This window comes from Tripterygium wilfordii, chromosome 9 (genome assembly GCF_013401445.1).
Source record: "Tripterygium wilfordii isolate XIE 37 chromosome 9, ASM1340144v1, whole genome shotgun sequence".
Taxonomy (NCBI): domain Eukaryota; kingdom Viridiplantae; phylum Streptophyta; class Magnoliopsida; order Celastrales; family Celastraceae; genus Tripterygium; species Tripterygium wilfordii.
The window spans coordinates 11,874,200-11,890,914 of record NC_052240.1 but is presented as its reverse complement, the minus strand read 5'-3'; the positions used below and the strand labels follow the sequence as shown (position 1 = coordinate 11,890,914).

The 16,715-nt window shown below is 37.8% G+C and overlaps 3 protein-coding genes across 4 annotated transcripts; 2 read left to right on the top strand and 1 right to left on the bottom strand.

The window, feature by feature from the left end:
* The first annotated feature begins 213 nt into the window (after positions 1–213).
* LOC120005774 (glucan endo-1,3-beta-glucosidase 6-like) lies at positions 214–4,948 on the top strand. The gene is made up of 2 exons (XM_038855586.1): positions 214–1,259; positions 3,650–4,948. Exons 1-2 carry the CDS (start codon positions 928–930, stop codon positions 4,764–4,766), a joined length of 1,449 nt encoding a protein of 482 aa, XP_038711514.1. The 5' UTR covers positions 214–927; the 3' UTR covers positions 4,767–4,948.
* Positions 4,949–5,480: 532 nt separating this feature from the next.
* LOC120005224 (YTH domain-containing protein ECT3-like) lies at positions 5,481–11,443 on the top strand. Its single transcript, XM_038854737.1, has 8 exons — positions 5,481–5,689; positions 6,255–6,292; positions 6,400–6,577; positions 7,036–7,109; positions 7,211–7,612; positions 8,334–8,864; positions 9,634–9,846; positions 10,555–11,443. Exons 1-8 carry the CDS (start codon positions 5,644–5,646, stop codon positions 10,882–10,884), a joined length of 1,812 nt encoding a protein of 603 aa, XP_038710665.1. The 5' UTR covers positions 5,481–5,643; the 3' UTR covers positions 10,885–11,443.
* A 1,429-nt stretch (positions 11,444–12,872) lies between these two features.
* LOC120005225 (nucleolar and coiled-body phosphoprotein 1-like) lies at positions 12,873–16,385 on the bottom strand. Of its 2 annotated transcripts, none has more exons than XM_038854738.1 (3): positions 15,781–16,385; positions 13,869–14,118; positions 12,873–13,597 (listed from the first exon to the last, which is right to left on the bottom strand). In XM_038854738.1, exons 1-3 carry the CDS (start codon positions 16,105–16,107, stop codon positions 13,212–13,214), a joined length of 963 nt encoding a protein of 320 aa, XP_038710666.1. In that variant the 5' UTR covers positions 16,108–16,385; the 3' UTR covers positions 12,873–13,211. The 2 variants fall into 2 exon arrangements, with proteins under 2 accessions (XP_038710666.1, XP_038710667.1); XM_038854739.1 differs by having other exon boundaries at positions 12,873–13,594; positions 15,781–16,384.
* Positions 16,386–16,715: the final 330 nt, after the last annotated feature.

Genomic DNA, 16,715 nt, shown 5'->3' with positions numbered 1-16,715 from the left:
AAAAAGGAAAAAGCGATATTGAAGCGAAGTTGCACTTCTCGTCGTTTCGCGTACACGTGCAAACAAAGTGTGTTGAATGACGTGGAATTGAATGGGCAACGGTCGGTGACATTATCGAAGCGTAGTTTGACTAGCGGAACGGTGTCGTACTGTCAGACGGACACATTGATGCAAGTGCACATTTATTTATCAACTTTATTCTCTCTCCATGATGCTACACCTGAGCTAGAGAGTGAATTCCAGTGAGCTGCGCTAGCCTTTGTTGAGTGTGATTGATGATGTATAGATAGATTCTTAAGCTACACCTCTTTACTCTCGCAACAGGATCCCTAAACCCACTTTTCACTTGCCTTTTTTTCCCGTTGGATTTGGATTATACTGCAATCAGCTTCAAATGAATCAATTCTGCCTCACTTTCTTATTTTCTTTCCATATTTCACTTGGGCTGTAATAATTTATTTATGGGGGTTTCTTAACCATCTTTGTCTCTAATAATTTGTTTTCGGAGATAATCTCTCTTGGGCGGTTGGGCCCTGTCTGCATCAAAGATGCCTGAGACCCTTTGTTTCTATATTGGTTTATGATGTGGGTTTTGTTCAACTTTTATAGGAACTCTTTCTTTATTTTATTCTAGCTTTGTTGTACCACTCGTGGTTTCTAGATCAGCAGCAGCATTGACTCTCTTTTTCTTGCATCACCTCACCCTTATCTTCAAACCAATCTTGAGCCTAATCTTTTGCTTATATTTTTTTTGATGAAGAAGTAGCAATATGTATGCTGCTTTTTCAAGAGTATCTGGCTTGAGTTCAGACCCATTTTGAATAAGTGTTTATTTCTGGCTTTAATCCAAGAAGTTGGGTTGCCTTCTATTCTATTTTGGCTTGGATTTAGCGGCAAAGAAGCTTGCTTGCAGATCTGTGACTGATTATGGGTTGGTGCTGTTTGATTTTTGGGTTGGTTTCATTGCTTCCAGTGGTGTATTTGGTGGATGGAATTGGTGCTAACTGGGGCACACAGACGACCCACCCTCTGCCTCCCGATACAGTGGTGAGGATGCTAGTAGAGAATGGGATTCAAAAGGTGAAGCTTTTTGATGCAAATTATGATGCTTTGAGAGCTCTTGGTAAGTCGCGGATTGAAGTGATGGTAGGTATTCCTAATGACATGCTTGCAACTCTTGCTAGCAGTGTGAAGGCTGCTGAGAAATGGGTTGCCAAAAATATCTCAACACACCTCTCCACTGACAATGTTAACATCAGGTCTGTAGTCTAATTTGGTTTGTCCTTTTCAACCTTTTGTTTCAGTTGTTATTTAGTTTTGTGAATTTCTGTGGTTGATATGATTGTCACTTTTATATTACGTTAGTCTCTGCTCATCTTGTTAAATGTTTGCTTGTAGCAGCATCTATACTCAGCCTGTGAATAATATTGAATATGATTTGCTGGAATGTGATAGATCTTGTTTTTATCCCACTTTAGAAAGGATTGTAGTAGGATTATGCAAGTGTTATCTTGAGGTTGTATTGCTTTCTTTTCTGGTCTCATTTAGTCGACTGCAGATTGACCAACTGAAGACTTGTATTTCAGTCATGTCTTGGGAATTAGTTACTGTTGGGAGGTCTATGTTTTGGAATTAATTTCAGCCTTAGTTGCCCTTTTCATTCTCGTGACTATTTGCTTTGAGAAATTTTACTGGAAATTGAGTATGAATTTTAGGTTATTGAATCAGTGCCTTGACCAACTGTAGTCAGGGATCTTCTTGCCCTCTATAGTCAACATGAGGCGCTATACTTTGGGCAGCATCTGATAATACGATGAACTTGTTAATTTTTTTTGGTTCACTCTTTTAGATCAATGATGATAGGGAATAGATTTTCACTCGGTTATGTATAAGATCCAAGCCTATGTTGTTCATATACCATTATGCATTCTAAATGTTGGTTTTCTATTTCGTAATTCCCATTATTTTGCAGTATCCTGTACTATACCTCTACGAACTTCCTGAGTATCTGGTGCAGGATCTTTAAGCATCATTTGTTTTCTTTTAAAAAGACAGTGGCAAACTCTTTAGAGTTAGGAGTGGTCAAAAAGGTGGTGGTCACTATGAAAATCTTTTCTTTTGATTTGCCTTGACCATTTCGAAACCGTGAATGTTTTAGGGAGATTGGAATTAATGTAATTAACAGGCTGCTGACAACTGGGCATTTGTTGCTGCCACATTCCGCTGTTTTATGGAACTTATGTATTATAAATATTCTTCGGACTAGCATAATTTTTCCTTTCTGCCATCAGAAATTAACCTTATCTTCCTCACCTGTGTTGTGGCTTAGACTCCACATCATGACCAGTAGATATTCGACTGTCTTCGCAAGCTTTCACTTCTGCTTCTTACAATATATACTGTGATTTACAATGCCACACATTTCAGTTTTTCTTAAGTCCGCCTTTCTTCAGAGACCGGGATTTCCACGGAACCTTTTTTTTTTTAAAAAAAAAAAAACTCTGGTGCAATTTCTTCTGGTATCAGAAGATGAAACAGTGGTGCCTAGTAAGAATTCATGGACAGCCTAAGATCCAGAAATGGGCTCAACTAGCACTAATTATTCAATTCATAAAAAAGTAGCACAAGTGTAGTTTAGAAGATTTTCTATGTGTTATATTTGTTTGATAGAGAACTTGAACATGTCATACATTTCATAGCAGTTTGTGTTTGCCTCTGATTAGACTTCTGGTTCACTTTTTTCATGTAACTTAGCATTACAAAGGAACAAATCATGGTTGTAACTCAATCGATGTTTTTAGTCTCTGCTATATGGGGTAAGTAACATCATTAGATTCATCTGTTGCACGGGGGAGGGGAAATCAATGTTTTCACCCCATGTGGGATGTCCATTCCCCACAGCCTCTCCCAACAAGTTAACCTACTCACAACCTCGCCTTAAATAGAGTTTATTTTTTCATGAAGTTCAATTTGCTTCAGTGCCTTGCTTTCAATTCCATTTGAAAATGTGATGGTATTCAGTGGATGTGCATGCAGAATATTCCAATTAATTTTTTCTCGATTTACCATCCGATGGAGAAAAGAAAGAGGAGAGAAAAAGAATAGGAAAACATAACTAGTTATCTTGTTCTTTTGTTTCCCTCTCGAAATTCAGAAATTGTGGCCTACTGGAGATTAGTGGAAAAAGTGATGATTAATGCCGAACTTGGTAATCTGTTTTTTTTCTACAGTTATAGCATGCAGAGCAACCTGTAACTATTGCATTGTTAAATCTCTGTTTGTTTATGCCTTCCACATTCCATTCTCTTGCATTCCTTGTTATGGAAATCTTTACTATGCGATGAATATATTCCCAAGATTGCTCCTTGTGAATTGATTGTTTGGATTCCATAAATGATCAAATATCATTGTGGGGGCTACTGAGGTGGTAGGGTAGCTTTATAAAATTTGACGATTTCGGACAAACTTATGCTTGTGAAAGGATTTGATATGCACATGTTCCTATTTTATTTTGAAATCTTAACAAATATGAATTCTGTTTATGAACTAATGGGAAACAATCCAGTTAAATATTTTATTTCCGTTGCATTGTACTGTCAGCTTCTTGAAGATCGAATGCCGGCCTGTAATTTCTGTGGTTAATTTTCAGGTATGTTGCAGTTGGGAATGAACCTTTCTTGCAAACATATAATGGAACTTTCCTTGGGGTGACCTTCCCAGCTCTCCAGAACATCCAATCGGCCCTGATAAAAGCTGGGCATAGCAATCAAGTAAAGGTCACTGTCCCCCAGAATGCTGATGTCTACGGGAGTGCAAGTGGCTTACCATCTGGTGGCGACTTTAGAGCTGATATCCATGATCTCATGGTTGGTATTGTCAAGTTTTTGAGTGACAACGGAGGCTCCTTTACAGTAAACATCTATCCCTTCATAAGCCTCTACACTGATCCCAGCTTCCCGGTTGAGTATGCCTTCTTTGATGGCAATGCATCACCTTTAAACGATGGTGGGACAAACTACTACAACATGTTTGATGCAAATTATGACACTCTCGTCTACGCTCTCGAGAAAAATGGGTATGGAAACCTGCCTATTATTGTAGGAGAGATAGGTTGGCCAACTGATGGGGACCAAAATGGTAATGTACAATATGCCCGACGATTCAGCCAAGGTTTCATGAATCATATTTCAGGTGGAAAGGGTACTCCAAAAAGACCGGAACCAGTCGATGCTTATTTATTCAGTTTGATTGATGAAGATGCTAAAAGTATTGATCCAGGAAATTTCGAACGCCACTGGGGAATATTTACATTTGATGGGATACCCAAGTACCCTCTCAGCCTTGGCACAACAAATTCAAGTGTGTTAGTCCCTGCTAAAAACGTGCACTACTTGGAGCGGAAATGGTGTGTGATGAAACCATCTGCAAGGCTTGACGATCTGGGAATCGCAAATAGTGTGAGCTACGCCTGTGCTCTTGCAGATTGCACTAGCCTTGGTTATGGCACATCCTGCGGAAATTTGGATGCTAGGGGGAACATTTCTTATGCATTCAACAGTTACTTCCAGCAGAACAATCAGCTTGATAGTGCATGCAAATTCCCGAACCTTTCGATGATTGCAAAATCAGATCCTTCAGTCGGAAGTTGCAGGTTTGAGATAATGATTGAGCCATACTATGGAGGAGCAGGAGCAGTCAATGATCTCTCACAGAAGATGTTGGGTTTGATTACTGGACTTGTTATATATTTTGTAACAATTGTGTGAATTCTAGGGTTTCCAGATCAGATCTCTCTCTCCTTGCTTCTCTTAGAGCCACCTTATTTGCTCTGTAGGATAGCTAAAATGATAGCAGTGTAGTGCAAATTTTGCAACTCACATTTCATGTTGAATTGCACTTTTGCTATTTGAAAATCCATTATATTCTGTTTTATTAAGGTTACTGTGAAGATGATGGATCTCTTCTCCCTCAAGGTTCATCTCGATTATTTCATAAGAGAAAAAAGGGGGGAAAAAAAACGACGACATGGGATCGTTAAATTTCAAGTACTCAGATTTACTAATAATATCTGAATAAATATTTTACATTTGGAATTGCATATAAAAGATGTGACAACCAATGAAATTACTTACTTAAATCATGATATACATTATATTTTTGAGAAATGATATATATATGAAATATCATTGAGAAATTTACTTCACATCGAAATCGAAGATTGGGTACACATATGTCTATCTCAACCGATTGTGAATTGAACAATCTCTCGTCGGTATAATTTATTTGAATTTATATTTACATTGAACATAATATATTCGGTTTCCAGTGCTGCCAAAATAGACACAACAAACCGGAATTTAAAAGAAACCCGCCTTAACAGCAGAGTTAATGCACGCGTATAATGTGAAATGAAATGACCAATATACCCCGCAGTCTCTCTGGGTTATCCCTCTTCCTTGTGTGTTTCTCTCTCTTTGTTTAAAGTTTTATTACACAAATCCAAAACCCTCCGATTAAAAAACCCTCTCTTTTTAAATTCCAAGCCCTCTCAAAAGGAAAAACCTTTTCTTGCTTAGCAATATTTCTATTTATTATTGAGATTGGGGATTTAGGGTTTTTGATTTTCATAGATCTCGGATTCTCATGGACGCACCACTTCACGACGGACAGGACCGCATCGCCCCAACTGGTATCCATCTCTCTATATTTATTTATTTATTTATTTATAAGTGTGTGAATTGTATGCGCCCACGCCGTGAATTTGGTTCTGTCTTTACATCTCTCTCTTTCTTTCTTTTTTGCGATTTGATCTGTTCTCCACGCGCAAGTGAAAACTGCAGATATGATATTTGTGGATCAGCCATTCATTGCATGCCATCAATACACCAACGTTGTGTTTTCTGGTGGTTTTTCTGTGATCTGTTTGGATTTTGTTGTGTGATTCCCGAGGTTTCAGCTTCTTTAGCTTGAGTTTTCTGAATATTAATCAAATTCTTCATGTTTTTGGAATGGGAACTAGGGTTCGTGCAACATTGTGGCTACGAATTTTGTTTGACCTTCTAGAGTTCACTCTCTTTCATCTTTGGCTCTAAATTTCGAGTTCTGTACATCGATTTCTTCTGTATTTGTGTTGTCTATCCTTTCATGTTGTAGTGTAGGGTCAGAGCATGAAGAGACCTATGCTATTGCAAAGTTTTTTTTTTTAGTTTTTGTGTTTCTTGTTTTTCTAATAGAGCTGGTCCATGTTGGTGCAGCAAATAGGCCTGTTGAGCCTCATATTTTGATGGAACAGGTAATAAGTTTTGAATGTTTTTTATTTGTTAGCTTTATGTACCATATGGTTTGGTAATATTTAGGTAAATTTGTTGATTTGAACTTTGTTTTGCAATCTATTTTCAGCCACTTTCAGTCAACGATGAAAGGATTGTTTCGGCAAATCCTTCTCCTGATGCAGCCTTTGTAGTTCCCTCAAGGGAGGTCATCCAACGACTGGAAACGTCCAATGCAGGGGGAGACTTTAGCTCTTCCCGTCCCCAAAATGCTTACAATTCTCATGAACAAATGATGCTTTATGGCGGTTAGTTGCCTGATCCTTTGCATCTTTTGGGACTCATGTTGTTCATTTTACTCGTTTAAATGATAACATAAGTACATAGTTTATTTTCTCCCGAGTCAACTATGGTCTGTCAGATCTTTTGAAGTTAAAAAGAGTAGTGAAAATATGTGGAAGTTCTGGTATTGCCATCATTTTCTTTAGAGAGATATTTTGAGAAACTTGCAGTTGCTGTTTGTGTGAGCCACTCTTGGAATTCAATGTGATTTGTGTATTTGTTGATGTTATTTTCAATTATCAAATTTTAAGTAAGTTGAAAAATATTAGATATTGTTCAGTATTGTTTGTATGTTAAATTTTAAATTGTTATTTTGATAAAGAGTGTTTTTCTTGAAGGTTTTTTTTATTATGTTTCTTCACATGGTCATATGAAAACCTTTATATTTTTATGGGATCATACTTTTTATTTGCTTTGGCTTCAGGTTATGGAAATAACACCGGTACATGGGATGGATATTCTCAATATGTTAATACTGATGGCTTGCAGATATCTCCTGTGAGCATGATCTTTGTATTTTTATGTCTCTTGAAATTTGAACTATGATCCTTGCTAACATACTTTGCCTTCCATCCTCTCATTTTGAGATGATGAAACAGGTTGTCTACAATGATAATCCGTCTCTTATGTTTCATTCTGGTTATGGCTTCAATCCCGAAATGGCATATGGGCAATATTCTCCTGTTGGTGCTCCTCTACCTCCTATTTTAATAGATGGCCAGCTGTTCTCCCCACAGCAGGTTCCATTCTCTCCTAGTTATTACCCCCAACCTGCTACTCCGAATATGCCTTCATCAGTTCCTTTTTCACCTTCTGAGCTCATAAGTTCTGAAAGTAGTGGTGAAAACTTGCTTTTTGGGCCAGGATCAAGCTACTTAGTACAGTTTGGATCATTCGGTGGAGGAAATGTGCCTGGAAATGTTTCTAGTCATCTGAACTCTCCAGCACCTTATCCTCAACCAATGGGCATACTGGGTTCATATGAACAGCATGTAGGACAGGTATGTTTTTACTTTATTTGGAAATTTTTTTATTTCTATGAACTTTATTATACCATGAGGAAAATTTTCTGCATGATAGTTCTGTTTCGTTGTAGTTATTTTTACCATGAGGTAAATATTCTGCTTGATGGTTATGTCTCATTCTCTCCACTCACATTTTAGCCACTATACTGACATTTTTATCCTGTCATTAGCATTCCAATATAAGGTGACCCAGCATGTAAAGTAGTGATTCTACTCTGAGATTTTATAACGGCATGCTACACTACAGATTTGTCACATTTTCATGCTCTTTTATATTTTACCATCAATTCAAGATTTGATGAAACTCAAAGAAAATTGATTATTACCCATGTTACAGTTTAAAGTATTATCATTTCATGTAGATGTTGAACATGCTATGTCATCCTTTATACTCACTGCCTCAATTACCTAGTAACTTATTGCTGTCAATTATGGGGTTATAAAATTACTTAATTTTGCATGTGAGAGTTTGCTTGTGGGGTGCGGTGCTATGAAAGCATTAAAGAGTACTTACTCTGACACATCTATTTATTTTTAAATTTTCATTTCTTTTGAAAAGGAGTTCTGGTTTGATTTATAGTTTTTCCATGTGAACAAAAGCTTCTTATTTAATCCTTGTGAATTATTCTTTTATCTCATGATGGAATTGAAATAAGTTCATGTTTTGATTCATTGACACTGCTGTTTATGTTTGCAGCTTTCTCAACAACAGAGACCATTGCATGGATTTGGAGTGGCGTCGACTCCTCCCATTGGACGCTACTCACACAGTGGCTCTTACCAAAGCTCTAACTTTGGCGGTGCTTCCATTTCGTATTTTGGGTCTAATGACCGTACTCGGCTTAGCCTTGACAAGGGTAGGAGAAGAGAGAGGGATCAAGATTCTATATACATTTCTAATGATTTGCCTGGACTGGACCGTAATCGAGGTCCTAGGGCTTCAAAGTTTAAGGCCAAGAGCAGCATTGATCAGAGCTCTTCTTCTGGTAATGGCAGAAATGATTCTAGCTCCAAAAATCACAGGGATATATATAATAGGCAAGATTTCCCCACAGATTATGAGATTGCCAGGTTCTTTATCATCAAGTCTTTCAGTGAAGACAATGTTCACAGAAGTATCAAATACAATGTCTGGGCCAGTACACCACATGGAAACAAAAAATTAGATTCTGCCTATCTTGAAGCTAAGGGGATAGAAGGCAACTGCCCAGTGTTTCTACTATTTTCGGTACTTTGCTGCAACTAAAACTGGTCAAGTTTTATTTGTAACTTTTAATGTCGGTACCATTGAAGTGTGATTTGAATATATCAGTTTGGATAGAGAACTGTTGCATTTTTCTTGTCATTTAGCAACATTTTTTTAGTCTGTTACGTTGGCCATGGGTTTGCTTCTTGGTTTGAAGCTACATTCAGGCCTTAATAATGAATGCTTTATGTCATGATCAACGTGACTCAAGTAAGGAGGTATTTGTGCAATTATACGGTGCTCTCTGCTTTAGTTAGGGCCTTGCTCTTTATATCGCGAGTGGTCGGTGGTTTTTGGATTTTGGAATGCTAGCTTCTTTTGACACATCAACTTTTTTTTTTTGCTTAATATAACTATATAAGAGTTATTTTTTTTTTTTTAAAATGTGGTTAGTTTGAGGTTCTTATGTGTGCATGCTCTCATTAATCACTTTTACATTTGTTCTCACTTCTTAGTAACCTGTCAATGCATTGAGTTGCCTCTGTTCTCTTGTGGTGGGATCTTCTGATGCATGAATCATAATAGGTCTGAATATAGCTAAAGGAATGAGTTTCTTCAAGAGCTAGGCATACAGTTGATTTAATGAGTTTCGGGATTCTGGTTGATGAACTCGATATGCAGGCATACAATTGATTTAATGAGTTTAGAGCTCAACATTATTTGCCAAGATACCCTGCTCTGTTTTCCCTCTCTGTGAGGATGGTAGTTACTTCGTTATTGGCTTTAATCTTATTGGTAATAATTTGTGCAGGTCAATGCTAGTGGTCAGTTCTGTGGCGTGGCTGAAATGGTTGGGCCTGTAGACTTTGAGAAAGATGCGGATTACTGGCAACAGGATAGGTGGAGTGGGCAATTCCCAGTTCAATGGCATATTGTTAAAGATGTTCCGAATAGTCGATTCCGCCACATACTACTTGAAAATAATGATAACAAGCCTGTTACTCACAGCCGAGATTCTCAGGAGGTAGATATTTCTAATCTTTGTGCTTTTCTCCTTTCCATTGCCGTAATGTGTATCTAGTTGTTAAAATCTGAACCAGCAAAATTTATTTTCAAGCATTCTAGAATGCTTTGATGTACATTTCCCTACATAGTTTTCTGTGTAAATTGGTTCTATTATGTGTACAGAAGTGACTTTGCAATTTCAAACTTGTGGTCTCGATAATGTTGGACGCCTCTACTGCCTTATTTTTGTACTGCAGAAATTGATCTATTACCATATGTTATTGATTATATTATCTATTTCCATATGATATTGATTTATTTGAATGGTTATAAATTTAACCCTGTTGATGTTTATTTGCATTGTGTGGAATGAATCCTTGCCTTACCTAGGGTGAGGTTAAGCTTGTCAGGGACACCATTATTTTTGATATTACAATATTACATCCATCCTTTTTATGTCCAGTGATAGCAGTCGGTGAACTTCCTAGAGCCTTATGTCAGATTCACATTATTTGATGTTAAATATTCATTAATTGACCACCCTTCTTACTCAACTGATGATTCCCTATGGTGCATGTTGAGCTTCCCAGACACTCAGTGCACCATTCACAATTATCTTTTGAGATTTCATTTACCTCCCTCTCATCATATTATGTGCCTTTGCGTGTGTGTGCACTTTTTTCAAGGTCCTGGGTTCTAACATTCTCTGATTCTTCAATACGATCAGGTGAAACTAGAACAAGGTATCGAGATGTTGAAAATCTTCAAGGATTATGATTCTCGCACTTCTATCCTTGATGATTTTGATTTTTATGATGATCGAGAGAGGGGCTTGAAGGAAAGGAAGGCCAGACAACAAGCTCTTTCAACAGGAGATGCTCCTAATTTTGTTGGTGATGAATCCATAAATCAAGTAGCTGACAGTCTTGCTCTTGACCTCCGCTTGGACGAAGGCAATAAAGAGATCCAATCAAATGAAACCGGTGGAAGCTCAGTAGCAGTAACAGATGGTTCGGATTCAGTTTCTGAAACAACTGGTGGCAGTAACCAGAATTGAGACTGTTCCAAGACAGTAGTGAGTGTTGGAAGCACTTTTGGATAAATTTACTTTAACCTGAAAACTCCTCTTTCTCCTTGTGATCCCTTAAATTATTCTCTCATTGACGACATTGGAGGTGGTATTCCGGGCATCTTGTGCAGTAAAGGCTGCAAATGGTGCTAGTTTCTTTTTCTTTTTGTTTTTTGTCCACCTTTCAGTTTGCTTTGTTTTTTTTTTTTTCCTCTTTCCATGGAACGTCAGTTAGGTGGGCTTGGTAGAGCAGAGAGGTAGGCATTTTGGTATTATAGACATCCCATTCAATTTAAATTTTCTGACTTGCTCTTCGTAGAAGGCATAGACGGGCTGTGGCAGATGTGAAGGAGAATGGATATTAGGCTAGCTTTTGTATATTACCTACATCTTGCCTTGTGGATGTAATCTTTGTATCTTTCACTTTTTATTGAGGGGTCTTTTGCGGAAAGGAAAAGGAAATTGTAATAGTTGCCTAGTTTGGGAGGCAATTTTATAATAAAATGAAAAATACAGGTATGATTGTTGTTGGATTGACCCTGAAAAAGTTTGGTTTACTTTTTACCAATGTTATCAGACTCGACCCGTGCATCAACCCGTGGAAGAAATTTTGAAGGCTCAACCGGTTAATCCGAAGGGTCAAGGGGTTGAACCGCATGTTTTTTTAATTAATTAATTTTATTTATAAATATTAACTTAATTATGTGTCGTTTTATATCAATTACTAAATAGATCAACAATGATAATTAATTAATTTAAGATAGAAAGAAAAAAATATAGTAATATAATATCATACTTGACAGTAATAAACTTGGTATTGAAATTAGTTTTAAGAATTTTCAAAAAAAAACAGTTATAAACTTACAATAATATAAAAAAAGTTATAAAAAAAATTTATTATTAAAATAGTGAGAAAATAAAAAACAAAATGCTTCAAGCCAAAGCAAATATGGGACCCACGCCTGTCATGGGCCCATCAATCCATGAAGTGAATCATGATTGAACAATTTTCAATTAATTTATTGTTATATCTTTTTTGATTTTCTCTCTTTGGTGGGAAATCCCACATCGAAAGTCTTACAAAATTTATCACCACAAGCTTAACATAAAAGAATGACAGGTACAAGGTTTGTAGGTAAAATATTTCAACTTAAATGCTGAGTGCTTCGATATAAAAGTTATAATTTTTGAAAAGGTTTTTAACCCGTGAGTCGTTAAACCGTGCGGTTCAAGAATCAACCGCGGGACAAACCGGTTTGACACGGGTCAATTGCTTGTTCGGTTCAACATGAGGATCGACCCGGCATAGATGAAAATTGTTGATTGAACCGGTCCGACCGGCGGGCCGGGCCGGTTCTGATAACACTGCTTTTTACCTTGTGTCTGTCGCAGAAGTCATATTGCTACATGTATTATGTCATCTTCAACTTTGATAATTGTTAAAGGCGAAGTGACGAATAGGCTCCACATGCAGGTGCGTTGGATGACTAACTACATAAATTGGGATACTTGGATTCTTTGAAGATGATGATGACTTGGTGTGTGTAGTAGTTGATGGTTACTTGTTTGTTCTTGATGGCCATGAATCAGTGTGATACGATCTTGTGCTGACGAGGCACATTGTGTATTGTCCTCACAATATTTTTGGTTTCTGACATTTATGTAGACTGTCAAATCCTTTTGCTTTCCGTAAATTCGGTAGAAAACAAAATTGGCCGAAAAAAAAAATACATACGCTGTATTTGTTGACATCCAACAAACCCAATTTGAACAGCCTGACCTTGAAAAGTAATAACCTGCGGTGATCATCTCAGATGTCTATCCTGATAAGGACGACGACGAAAAGAGGAGACCAGAGAGGCGGAGAGGCCTGCATCCAGCTCGATCTAAGAATGTAATCTAGCATAAACTAAATTAAACCCCATAAAATGCACCCACAACACTGCAAACCGATCAGCTCTAGCATCAATGGGATATGAATAAATTCGTGACCATTCTTATAACATAGTATCCAAACATTCCATGCTCTGGCATATTCATCAGGTTCCAGGGGTATGACTTATGACAAAGAAACCGGTGCAAAAAAAATGTCAGGCTGGTAAGATTTGGATCAGTCCATCAATGATAATTTAACAAAAAGACACTACTCTTTCCACAAGCAACTGTTGAAAATTTTCTTTGCAAAATTGGACCCGAAGGTTTATTTTGCACTAACAAAAAGAACGAGATACAAGTTCACAAGCATGATGGTCAAGGAAAAAAAACTCACTTCCAGCTTTTACCGGACCAGCTGTTTTCTTTTGGTGTAAGAATCATTACCGCACAGGCTGTTGATTGTAATGATTCTTTTCCTTTTTCTTTGCAGCAGCTAGCCTTGCATTCCTTGCAGCAGCTTCACTAGCAGCAGCTCGGGCTGCAGCATCCATCTCTTTACTAGATTTCTTCTTCTTTGAAGAGGCCAATTTCTTCAATCGGTCTTTCACATCAGGAGCCGATGTATCCTCTGCCTTCTCAGTCCCAGCAGCATCGTCAGTCCCATTTCCAACATCTTTATCATCTGGCTGGTTCTCGGATTCTTTTGGCTCCTTCGATGATTTATCCTTCTTTTTCTTCTTTTTTGAAGTTTTGCTCTCTCCAGGGGAATTCTCCTTCTTTTCCATCTCTCCGTCAATGTCAGCTTTCTTATTCTGTGCAGTACCTACTTATACAAGTGGAGTACCATGTGAGAATGGCTATATATGTAAACTCAATGAAGCCAAGCCTCAAACTAGCAAATAAAAAATGGTCACACTATTTAACTAGCCAAATTATTTCACTTCCACACAGCATTTACTGTTCTTTCGGTGGCATAATTTCAGCTGCATTACAATTTTAATTTATCTTCCCCCTTAAAGAGGAAAAGGAAAGATTACTTATCACTAAGAAACAACAGATAAGGCAGTAGGCACATAAATAATACAAGGCTAAGTTACCATGGGGCTCATCTTGAGCATTGGCATTCTTCTGTAGTCCAAGTTCAGCAAGAACAGCTTCGAGTTCTTCGAGTTCCTTTTTCTTTAATTCCTTCTTTGAGAGCTGTCTATCTGTATCCTTATGAACCAAAGGAGCTTCAGTGGGCTTCTTAACAACCGGCTCCACTTCAACTGGTGCCTCAGGTTCATGTTCATGTTCTTCATCAACATCATCATCAGCTTCCTCAAGATCTTCCTCGCTTTCACTTTCCTGGGAAAAAGAATAGGTAAATCTAGTACTTACCAACTAAAACAGGATATCATGGAAACTTGGGAAAGATTAAGACAGCAATAAGCATAATCACCAATCTATTGGTCACTGAGTTATAAGTCAAAATACAAAGTAGCAATTTTCCCCATCAAATTCCTAAATCAAGGTTGTGTATGGTATCCATGGGAGTGGTCAGTGGTGACAGGTACTCACAATTTGTGACGGATTTCTATTTCATATGGCCACACATATTTCACAGCCTTTCCTGGAAAAAAGGGTCTGCTTTGATTGTGGATGGGCTTCCAAAAAACATGATCATAAATAGACTTGTCCAAAAGCTCATTAACCAAGCACATGAACAGGGACTTTCAAAATTTGATCCGAAGAAGGCTGCATTGCCACTTCGCACAACAATATTATGTCCCTAATTTTACAGCAGTTGACAGTCCTACCTCTCTCTCTTTTTTTTATGAAAGATATTGATTTTATATAATAGCCATATCCCATATATAAAAATACACAACAGACTAGGGCAAAATGTAGACAGTCCTACCTTCTTACATCAAAATGATAATCCAGCTATGGAACTTCAAAATTTTATGATAAAGCTCAGAGCATATAATGTGTAAAGAACTTGGAAAGAATTCAATCAGAAGAAAAATGAAAAATCAATAGGGTTAATAAGATTCCATGTAAGTTTTTTAAAATATAGGGCAAACTAAGCATACTTAATTTGAGGGACATTTAAGATGCCCAATCATCAAACATATGCTAATCCTCGCAATTAAGAATCTAACGAACTAAAGAGAAACATATTTTCCACCACTTTAATGGCAATGGCATAGAAAGAAATAAGTCCCAGAAAAAAAAAGCAATATTTAATGTACCGGATACAAACAAAGCCTTAGGAAAACATGAATCACCTAAAAGAGCACACAAACTTGAATGCACGAAAAGAAGCACGTGCAATTTAGAGGATCATGTTTACGCTTTTTACTACACAAATTACATGGGGGCGGGGAATTCAAAATTATGACCTTCTGGCTACAGAGAATAGAGATAGGTGTTATACCACTTGGGCTAGCGGTGAACTCCTATGTTCATATAATCTAACAGTATCATAACAGTTTGACAAATTCTTAAAATCTCCAGATAAACATCAGTCCTTCCATTGATCAAGCATTTAAACACACCGGGAAAATAAAATATGGAAGAGCAAATATGAATATGAGTAATTTTTTCACGCGAATATGTGGCCCATTGGTAGAGTTGCAAGGGTACAAATTAGAGATCACATGTTTAATTCCTGGAAACAGGCTTCTTAACCTAATGGGTAAGTTTTGTGTACACTTGGAAGCCACAAAGAGATGTTACAATGAAGCAGTTCGTATCATAGCATTCATATGCAAAAAAAATTTCTCCCTAAAAAACACTTAATGGTCAAGCCAAATCCTATCAGAAGAAGAAAAAGAAACACCTTGGAATTGCAGGTGATGATTAAAATCTCAGAATATAGATGACTAAACTAACAGAAATTGAAAACAATCAGATGATAATCCTAATAGATCACACATGAAGATCAAGCATAAACATACTAAAAACCAAAACTTCTGTATCCAATAAACTTAATACGCTAAAACGAGGACTTAACGAAGAACGAACCTCCACAACAGGCTCAGAAGTCTCCTCGTTGGCCTTGGTATCGGTGTCGCCCCAGACAGATGCAGGCGGGGCAGTGGTTGCATAGTAATCATCATCATCTTCATCGTCCACATCAGCCCAGGACTTGACAGTGAGAGGCGCAGGAGCCCAAAAGACCTCCTTTGCAGGCTCCTTCTCCGATGATGCAGCGCCCTTCTTGTCTTTGCTCTTCGAAGTGCCCTCCTTGTCAGAGTTCTTCTTCTTCTTCCTCAAACTCCCAAGCGCCGCAAACACGTTGGTGCTGTTCAACACAACCGACTCGTCCCTCCTGCTACCTCCTCCCACCATCTCCAATTCACTCACAGAACACCAAACACTGGATTACCTTCTTCGAATACGATTTGTCAGCAAATTGTGAGAGAAAACTATCTCAAAATTGGATTGCGTAAGGGATTTGAAGGAGAAGATTAAGGTCACGTAGACGGCGTTGTTGTGATGATCGAACGAAAAGGTCTTGGAGATCTGAAACAACAGAGGAAACGCGGATTTGTGGTTATAGAATCAAAACGGCTCGTTTTGGTCTGCGAGAGAGAGAGAGAGATAAGGGAGGCATAGAGGCTCCTGAGAACTGAAAGGTGTATTGGTTTTTTATATGGGAAGAGAGGAGAAAGAAAGCAAAGTAAGCCCTCTCTGTCTTTCAAATTTGTGTTCGTTTGTGGGTAATGGGCATTGGGCTCCTGGGGGCCCATGAGAGAGAGTTGAGTGCGTTTTGGAACAAAGCCCAATATTGAAAGATCAGACTTTAATGGCTAAGTTATTATTAAGGTCGCCACTCTCATCCTTTTGGGCCTTCCAATACTGGTAAAGCCCACTTTCTTGCTTTTGAAAAAAAACAAAGAAGGGTTGTGGCAGACACGCTGTCTCCTAATATTACGGGAAAGTTTTTATTTCTTTTG

What these genes read in the sequence shown, in the direction of transcription:
- LOC120005774 (XM_038855586.1), top strand. Translation starts at nt 928, where the DNA reads ATGGGTTGGTGCTGTTTGATTTTTGGGTTGGTTTCATTGCTTCCAGTG. An exon ending in ACTGACAATGTTAACATCAG is followed by an intron (nt 1,260 to 3,649) that starts GTCTGTAGTCTA and finishes GTTAATTTTCAG; the next exon opens with GTATGTTGCAGTTGGGAATG.
- LOC120005224 (XM_038854737.1), top strand. Translation starts at nt 5,644, where the DNA reads ATGGACGCACCACTTCACGACGGACAGGACCGCATCGCCCCAACTG. An exon ending in CTCATATTTTGATGGAACAG is followed by an intron (nt 6,293 to 6,399) that starts GTAATAAGTTTT and finishes ATCTATTTTCAG; the next exon opens with CCACTTTCAGTCAACGATGA. An exon ending in ATGAACAGCATGTAGGACAG is followed by an intron (nt 7,613 to 8,333) that starts GTATGTTTTTAC and finishes TTATGTTTGCAG; the next exon opens with CTTTCTCAACAACAGAGACC.
- LOC120005225 (XM_038854738.1), bottom strand. Translation starts at nt 16,107, where the DNA reads ATGGTGGGAGGAGGTAGCAGGAGGGACGAGTCGGTTGTGTTGAACAGC. An exon ending in CTTCTGAGCCTGTTGTGGAG is followed by an intron (nt 14,119 to 15,780) that starts GTTCGTTCTTCG and finishes TCTTTTTCCCAG; the next exon opens with GAAAGTGAAAGCGAGGAAGA. An exon ending in TGCTCAAGATGAGCCCCATG is followed by an intron (nt 13,598 to 13,868) that starts GTAACTTAGCCT and finishes CACTTGTATAAG; the next exon opens with TAGGTACTGCACAGAATAAG.